Here is a 9,396-nt window from a genome sequence, read left to right as displayed (position 1 = left end):
TGTTTGCAGTAATTGACTTAAAGAATGCAATTACTTTATATTTACAAAATATATTTTTCAATTAAATTTGGTTACTCTTCTAATTATACAGGGTGTGAACAAAGATTCATATCTGATTCTGGAAAAGCTACCAGCAGAGTAAGTACACTCTGATTTTAATTGTTATTTTAACAACATTTTTTGACACCTGTTCTTGTCATTTTCTTTACCAAATAGCATTTATGACATGCTACAGATGTTTCATCGACTGTGTAATTTATATAACTCATTGGTTTTCAACTAAACTAAATGAGATTTTAGCCAAGTTTAGAAACAATGTCTGTTTGTTGTAGATTTTTGGAGTTATTTAATTCTTTTGTTCAAATTTGATGATATCAGGATAAATTTGTTATTAAAAGTTCAGAGCATTTATGTCTTGTGGAAAAGCTCCAGTTAAATATTTTCATTCATCCTTGGTGCAGATTTGACTCACGTGTGAAAGCAATGGAGGTGGACGAAAGACCAACTGAGCAATACAGTGACATTGGAGGTCTTGACAAGCAGATTCAAGAGGTAATTATTAAGTATACGGTCAAGCTTTTTCATGCCGTGCAGGAGCAGAAAGAAAGTCTGCAAGTGTGGCATCTGTAGGCATCTGTAACTAACCACCTTAATAAAATCTTTTGTAAAAAAAATCAAATAGTTTACTTTTCTTTAAAGTGGATAAACCAACAGCCTACATACACCTACTGTGAGCATACTTGCAGTATGCAAATATTACAAAATGTTCTTATTGAGTCAGAAATGTGCTCCGAACTAGAGGATTTTGATACAACGTCCAACAGAGTTATCCGGTGCATAAATTATGTTGAGCGAAAGGGGTACGCTAGCGCAAATAGTTCCTGGAAAGAAAACACTATATTTGTTTCCTGATTGCATAAGTAATGTGGATAACATGTGATTTAAACAAATTTCACAATTCTGTACTGAACAAACATATAATGAATTATAACTTGTTTTATCATAGAAAACAATGTTAACGATCGCTCAGCTGTGTCCCAGATGTGTAAACATCACTGTGGCGCTACTTTCGTGAGACTAGTACTCTCGTTTAGGTTTTGCGAAGAAATGTTATGAAAGTAGCAATACAAATGAGTTGTACTTGTAGTGAATTTTGCAACATAGACGAGCTCATGAATAAGAACTAACAGTAAATATTTCACATATATTCACCCATTTTGCACACAGCCATTCGATCATTGTGAAAATCAGAAGAATGCTGATTTCTCCTTTGCTATTTCGGTCACAATTTCTCCGTCATAATATCACCTTGGTATAATTTAAATTTAGACCTTTTTTAATGGTAACACATTACTGTAAAAGCGCAGTAGGGTTTGATATTACGTGTTGTCTTTTATCACTTATGGTACTGTATTTGCTTAAGTTTTTAGTCACAACATACAAGTTGTTTTTTTACAACTTTAGTTTTTATCATGTTTAACGTGAATGTGAATCTTAAAAAAAATCCCAACACACTTTTTGGTGCATACGATGTGTAAATTGTAGCAAAGGTTTTGCTACCCCACTGTTTGTAGTAATTGAAAAATGTCGAAAATGACATTTTTACATAAAAATTTAAAATTTCCGAAGTCATATAACTAGATGCAGAATATTTCATGAAATTTTTCAGCTTGTGCATAGAGAGACGTTATGATCTATAAATTAAACATGCAATTCATAGGATTCTTTCAGCACCAAACGTGTCACTTATCACAGCAGTACAAAGTTACTGCAGGAACGTTACCAGCATTTTAATTTTGATTGATACATTATGTCATCATATAATTTGAAAAGTGTTGCTACTTGATGTGAATAATTTAAATAGTATCAGTCTGATTGCCATAATCCAGGTAGCTGCTTCCATTAGCGTCGTTGTTTACCAGTCCTTGGCGTTGTAGCTGTTGCTGCTGCCATATCCCTCTCCGGCGTTGTAGCCGTAACGTGGGGAGTCATAGTTGATGCCAACTCTACCGGCATCATAGGCGGGCTGCTGATCATATGAGGTGCCGACAGCGTGGACTCCCGTGGCGTGGACGCCGCTACCGTGCACGAGTCCAGCTCCGCGGACGGATCCAAGACCGAGTCCAGCTCCGCGGACGGATCCAAGGCCGAGTCCAGCTCCGCGGACGGATCCAAGACCGAGTCCAGCTCCACCGACGGATCCAAGACCGAGTCCAGTTCCGCGGACGGATCCAAGACCGAGTCCAGCTCCGCGGATAGCTCCAGATCCAAGGCGCACTGCGCCGCCTCCGATGTTCGCGGCTCCGAGGTTGATTCCACCGAGGGATCCGGCGTTGCTTCCGGCGATTCCGCTAGCAGACGCGTCACCGGCGCCTCCACCGACAACGGCGGTCAGAGGTCCGAGCTGCACGCGTGGGGCGGCAACATTGACGGCCTGGATGCCGGAGTAGGGCAGGTTCCTCGCGTAACCGTATGCGGCTCCGGCAGATCCGGCTCCAGCGCCCGCGGCGGCCTGCTGGAACTGAGCCTGCGCCTCCTGGTTGGCACGGCGGGAGGCCTGGCGGGCCGAGGCGGCGGTACCGGTGCCGGAGGCAGCGCGGTCAGCAGAGGCAGCGTGCCACTGACGGGCGAAGCCAGCTCCGTACTTCTGTCCGACGACCCCCGGGGCGGATCTCGGCTCGGTGCCGGACGGGGCGTGGGCAGCGGCGCGGTCGCGGGCGCCCTCGAAGTTGAAAGCGCCGGTGCCGACGAACTCATCGGAAGCCTCGAAGCTGATGGCGTTTCCAAGTCCGATCCTGTTGCCTCCGAGGGAGGTGTAGCGGCCGGAGACGGCGACCTGGCCGACGCCGTGACGTCCACCCTGTCCGACGAGACCACCGAAGCCGTTGAGGGAGCCACCGCGCCTGCCGCCCAGGTTAATTCTGCCGCCGAGGTTGCCTCCGGATCGCAGGTTAATTCTGCCACCGAGGTTGCCTGCGGATGCCAGGTTAATTCTGCCGCCGAGGTTGCCTGCGGATGCCAGGTTAATTCTGCCGCCGAGGTTGCCTCCGTATCCCAGGTTGGCTCCGTAGCCGAGGCTGCGTCCGTAGCCGAGGTTGGCTCCGTAGCCACGGTTGCTTCCATAGCCACGGTTGCCTCCGTAGCCGCGGTTGCCTCCGTATCCGAGGTTGCCTCCATAGCCGCGGTTACCTCCGTATCCGAGGTTGCTTCCGTAGCCGCGGTTACCTCCGTATCCGAGGTTGCTTCCGTATCCTAGGTTGCTTCCGTATCCGCTGTTACCTCCATATCCGAGGTTACCTCCGTATCCGCTGTTACCTCCGTATCCGAGGTTACCTCCGTAGCTGGCGCTGGATCCGTAGCTACGTCCTTGTTGGCCAAATCCAAGCCCGCCGCCGAGGAGACCTCCAGCGCTACACAGAGCTTGTGTGACCTGCAGGCAGGAGAAAGTGGGAACATTATGGAACAGTGATACGATGCGCTTATGGTGTGTGATGGTAACCTGGCACCTATGCTTCATGTTTCACATCATCACCGCAATAAGAAAAGTTGCTTCTCTTCATATACGTGCCTTGGTTCAATGCCACATCCATACTTAATATTATTAAATAGAGGTAACACAACCCTTGCATCAATCTGCATTTAAAGCAAAGTTGTCCAAATATTGTCGTTTATATACTGATAATAAAAACATTGTGTAAACTCATAGAAATGCAGAATGTATACTTACACATGCCAGCAGGATTATAGCTCCCTTCATGATTGCTACCTACACAAATAAATAGAAACATTCCTAATTTCCTGTCTATTACACAAAGTATAGATGCATCAATATAGTTTTTAATATCTTGCAATGTTGCTCGAGCCACATCTCTGTCTTCTGGTGAAAAACATTAACACAGAGGTACTGACTAAGCCGTTTGGTGGTGTTACCCACTGATTTTATGCTGACTGTGAAAGAAAATCTTACTCTACATACATGACATAGCTTATTGCAAGAGTATAGATATATATATAGGCAGTCATAAATTTGTGATAGTAGCACTAGAGAAACTTAACAACACTGCAGAGTACAAGTGAAGTATGTACAATATTCCATATATATAGAGACTACTTACTAAGTTGTCCGTGGAGATGACTTGATGTGGATGAGTCTACAAGTGGGCATGCTTGATCTGCAGAATCTGGCAGCTTATATACCTGCCATCACTGGGTTGTCCTACTCTTCTCCTTTGTCACCGCTAGGTGTGCGCAACCATTACTAGCAAAAATGACTGCTGGAACGCGTTTCTACGTGCCCATTCCACCCCGTGTAATTGACGTCTGGTGCAGATTTAGCTTCAGGCAATATTGCTGTGCGCGTAGAGTGTTAACAGTACATGTGAATGTAGGATGCAGCTGTTGCCTCAGTAGGTGGTTGAAGACGAGATATTTGATTGACGACATTGTCACAGATTGCTTTTGAGACTTGGCTGTTACACTCAAGTCATTTGCAGCTTTTGTTTGCAAATGGTCTGGTTTGGGTCGTTGTGCTAGATATGGGTACTGTGTTTGTTGTTATGTTGCTGAAATGGGTAGAATATGCATCCATCCGTGAGACAAATAGCAATAATTGATGTTCTAGTCGAGCGTTTGTTCTAAGTTGTTCTAAGCGACATAAGTTGGGCGCCACGCTCGCTGTGTTGGTTATCATCCGTTAAGTTACTAAACAATTCCAACTAAATTATGGAATACAACTACGTGAGTCCATCCAGAGTAACTATTACTGAGAGTGATTACGTCACCGTAAATAGTAAAAAAAAAAATCCATTTTTTTACAAAATATGAGTAATTCTGTTCACTTTTTATGGTTAAATTGCTGCATTATACTTCCTATTTTACTATATTGTTCGATGTGAACATACACTCGTGACTCATACATAGCCCATAGCAATTAATGTCATGAACATAAATTCAAATCGTCCAGGTTTTTTGGATTTTTAACTAGATGAGAAACAATCTTATCAGGTAAGAATTTGACGATACGTTTAGTCCTGTTAGTTCTTACTTTTAATGTAAAATTTTTTTTTTTTTACAAATTTTACCATAGAAAATTCATGACGTAGTCAATTGAATATCTGTTGAGCTATGATTCTGTGGTAAACTGTGGTTGTGTAGACTAGTGCCAAGCTGGTTTATCTGCGATGAATAAATGTTATCGTGTTTTCACTGGGCAACGCGACAGTCAACAGCCAATGCATGTTACCCCAGTTGAGGTGGCAAACGACTTTCTAATGACACGGCTGGTTCCAGTATTCAGCAGGCAATTTAGTTTCATTGCTCCAATTGGGTTTGTTGTGCCATATATGCGTGTGGGTGCTGGCAGGTGTGTTACAGGATAGCCAAGGCCTGTCAGCGATTGTCCACATGCTCTTGGAATAACGGAGGCTTACGTAATGCATAAGTGTTTGCATGGCTCCGATAATAAGCACATTCTGTCAGATCAACTCTAAACTGTCTTATCTTCAAGGTTGTTATATATGTGAATGATATGTGTACATTTACTGGTGGTGCCGTAAAACCCACGAATGACAATAGTAATATTTTTGACATGAGGGTGTATTTAAATAATGCATTACGCAAAACTAGCCTGCTCTAATTTTTTAAATGTATAGTTTATGTCTATAGTGTAAAAGACCTTGAATTAAATGTAATAAATTACTGTCTTTGTCTGTGTGTGTGCATGCGTGCCTGAGTGTTTAAGCTTTAGCCTACCATGGTTTTTTACTGCTCTGTCCCTTGGGAGGGGCGGAACAGGAATATTCAGTCAAGCAGGCCTAGTGTTATGCAATCTATAGTAAATGTCCTTTGTGTTACAGCTAGTGGAAGCCTGTGTTCTACCACTCACACACAAGGAGCGCTTTGAAAATCTTGGAATTCAGCCTCCGAAAGGTACACATAACAAAATTTTTTGCTCTAATGAGACTGTAAATCTATTGACTGCAGTAATCCTGTGTGTAATCTGTTATAATACCTGCATTCTATGGGAAATCAGAACTGTCATTGTGCCATAAGGCATCCATAATCTAAATTTTTGGTTAGTGGTGAAACACCCTTCTGAGGTGGTTCTTGCTTCAGCATATCCCAATTGGCATAGAAAAATATGTGATTTATTATAATCTAAAATATATCTCCATATAAGACTATACAATATTACAAGAAAAATTGATTGAGGTGTGAAGAAGTAGATTCTATTTAAATCCTTTGCAAATTTACAATCTGCAATTTCCATTGCATCAAGCATCTTGCACAATCTTGCTGTGCGTACGTGTGGTTAATTAGGCTGTACGTACATGTGTAATAATGGAAGATCGTAATTAGGGCAACCACACTAGTACTGCTGCAGTCCTGTTTTTGACACATTATATACGCCTAAGAAATAATGCGGTCATCAAAATGGCTGGAATAGTTCCACTCTGGCTTCCATATTTAAATAAAATAATTTATAAAAACTCAATTTTTTAATTAACATAAATTACCGTATATACTCGCGTAATAACCGCAAATTTGGCCTCAGATTTCAACCCTGTATTTGCTCTGCGGTTTATAAGTACGCCATACCGTGAGGGGAAATATACTAGGCGCAATACTTGGTTACCCGATTCAAATTGAGGTGCGGCTTATAGGCGCCCGCGGTTATTACGCGATCATATACAGTAAATAAAAGAAAATATGAATGTAGCTTTATGTGAATGTGCATACTAATTGAAGAACAAGAGACGTCCACGTTTTATGTTTGCTATCTGGGTTTCAGGGGTGCTGCTGTACGGCCCACCGGGTACCGGCAAGACACTAATGGCTCGTGCGTGTGCGGCGCAGACCAAGTCTACCTTCCTAAAGCTCGCCGGCCCGCAGTTGGTACAGATGTTCATCGGTGACGGAGCCAAGCTGGTGCGCGATGCGTTTGCACTCGCAAAGGAGAAAGCTCCAACCATCATCTTCATAGATGAGCTTGATGCCATCGGTAAGGAGTCGGCAATTCTGTGACATCATCTCGTGCAAACCTTTGTGAAACCCCGTTGTACGGGTTTGTTTCAACTCTGATCTTGTGTAGATCAAGATAGTGTTGTTCCTGTTTTCTCTTGGTGATATGTTATTCTTAAATTGACTACGTCACGAATTTTCTGTTGTATATTTTTAAAATGTTTGTTGCCATTTTTTTACATTAAAAGTAAGTACTAGCAGGACTAAATCTATCCTTCAATTCTTACCGGATAAGATTGTTTCTCAACTAGTTAAAAATCCAAAAAAACCTGGACGATTTGATATTATGATCCTGACATTAATTGCTTGCTATGAGCTATGTATGGGTCACGAGTGTATGTTTACATCGTGGTTGTCATTTCACAGGTACAAAGAGGTTTGACAGTGAGAAGGCTGGCGACAGAGAAGTGCAGCGAACCATGCTGGAGCTGCTCAATCAGATGGATGGCTTTAGTTCGCATTCTGATATCAAGGTGAGTCTGAGGATGTAACAGGAATTGCATCAGCTACTGGTGTTGCTTGTTATTATATATGAATTTAATGTTGAAGTCGACTTTGTCGGGTTATCATATAATCATGTAAATGAGCTCGATAGCCCAGACCACAACTGATATGATGCAAATAGTACTTGTATATGCTGAGTTATATACCTTATAAATTAATTCTGCCATCTAGGAATCAATTGGGTAGTTTACATGGCAATATGTTATTACATGACCATGGTGATGGAGGCATCATGAAACTAAAGCTGGAGTGATGTGTTGTATGTACAGGTGGTTGCGGCCACAAATAGAGTGGACATTCTCGATCCAGCACTGCTGCGGTCCGGTCGTCTGGACAGGAAGATAGAATTCCCTGCTCCGGATGAAGAAGCACGGGCACGCATTATGCAGATCCATTCCAGGAAGATGAATGTGAGGTAAGTCATCCCCCTCGGCATCGGTAAACATGCTATCTCACGAAGGCACAAACACATCTCGTAGTTTTCATTTCGGATTGAGTGGCCTTTTCTATTATAATCGTAGGAGTTGGAGACTATGGACCTTATACAGTGACGAGCAGTAGTTGTATGTGGTGATGATATTTGTGCTCTCGTCTTGCAGTCCTGATGTCAACTATGAGGAGCTGGCTCGATGTACGGATGACTTCAACGGAGCCCAGTGCAAAGCGGTTTGTGTGGAAGCGGTAGGTGGATTCTGAAACTCCAATCACGTTTTTGCTAAGATTGCCCTATTATTCGTTGGAGTCATCTTTACAGAAATGAAGAACTGAGAGACTTAACGGTACTGTAACTCTTTACATTGAATCGATGCGCTGCAGCTTTGGTCGAACATGTACTGATTAACTCCTGCTCGCTTGAACTCCGGGTAAATACAGTAGAGATTCGGTGGATCAGTCGGAATATTATCCACAGCTATATATATGCTTAACACAGTTCTCCAGTTCAAATGAACTTGGCTAGAATTTTCCAGTAAAACATAGACACGTTGCAGTTGTGGTATTTATTATAAAAACATCACAACGTTTCTGACAGCTGTGCAATTTATTGATATTCAGGGAATGATAGCACTGAGAAGGGAAGCATTCGAAGTGACTCACGAAGACTATATGGACGCCATCTTGGAAGTACAGGCCAAGAAAAAGACAAATCTCAACTACTATGCTTAGAGAAACACGGTCGAATAGTGTAAAATGACAACTATTTGCAGGCAGTAGTCAGATCAAGTCTAAGAAACACTGCATAATTAGACCTCCCTTGGATTTATTATATATACACATGCCTATATACATGCGTCCATACGTGTGAGCATGTGTGTCATGTCTGGTTTAAACCATGGACATGTATTTATACAGGTGAGGAAATAACCGTTCGTAGGTTGTGCGTGATTTATGTCAGCGTGCGTATGGAAAAGTCGAGGCATAGTATTGATGATTACTAAAATGTTTTGGCTTTTACACCAGTCTACTAAAGCATTATATAGAATTCAAAAGTAATTCATTCATAGAAATGCCTGTAATGTGTAAATATATATTACTTCAATCGAAGTGATTTTTCAGTCGAGGTTCGATAAAACAAAGTGCAACACAAAAACTCTGTACATGCTATGCCAGAAATATTTCCCATTGTCATGTACAAGTATGGAATAATAAATTCATTGCATCGTGAACATTCAACCTTTACTATTTGTTATCTGTTAATTCCCTCCATAGCAACTGCTTATACTCTTCCCACTTAAAACTTATTAATAATTACATGTATATCTAAACATGCAATTCCTTGAATTGTAATCTTGGCCAAGAGTGTGATCGTCTACTATTTTAACAATACCATAACAACAGCTTTGAATTTAATAAGCAAAACACGTTTATTCGCCC

At 41.9% G+C, this 9,396-nt stretch overlaps 2 protein-coding genes across 2 annotated transcripts in view; one reads left to right on the top strand and one right to left on the bottom strand.

The window, feature by feature from the left end:
- Nucleotides 1–9,195, top strand: part of LOC106807433 (26S protease regulatory subunit 6A-B) — a gene marked incomplete at its 5' end in the record, with an annotated part of 21,545 nt that extends 12,350 nt beyond the window's left edge. The window contains 6 exon segments of the mRNA XM_014809760.1: nt 5,856–5,928; nt 6,791–7,000; nt 7,387–7,493; nt 7,794–7,939; nt 8,124–8,205; nt 8,578–9,195. Coding sequence (XP_014665246.1) covers nt 5,856–5,928; nt 6,791–7,000; nt 7,387–7,493; nt 7,794–7,939; nt 8,124–8,205; nt 8,578–8,688 — 729 coding nt within the window.
- On the bottom strand, nt 1,775–4,656 carry LOC106807415 (glycine-rich cell wall structural protein-like). Its single transcript, XM_014809739.1, has 3 exons — nt 4,116–4,656; nt 3,728–3,766; nt 1,775–3,430 (listed from the first exon to the last, which is right to left on the bottom strand). Exons 2-3 carry the CDS (start codon nt 3,755–3,757, stop codon nt 1,916–1,918), a joined length of 1,545 nt encoding a protein of 514 aa, XP_014665225.1. The 5' UTR covers nt 3,758–3,766; nt 4,116–4,656; the 3' UTR covers nt 1,775–1,915.
- Nucleotides 9,196–9,396: the final 201 nt, after the last annotated feature.

The sequence above is a fragment of the Priapulus caudatus genome, unplaced genomic scaffold (genome assembly GCF_000485595.1).
Source record: "Priapulus caudatus unplaced genomic scaffold, Priapulus_caudatus-5.0.1 Scaffold11, whole genome shotgun sequence".
In the NCBI taxonomy this organism is placed as follows: Eukaryota; Metazoa; Priapulida; class Priapulimorpha; order Priapulimorphida; family Priapulidae; genus Priapulus; species Priapulus caudatus.
Note: the sequence above shows the minus strand (reverse complement) of the source record. Positions and strands in the feature narration are given on the sequence as shown.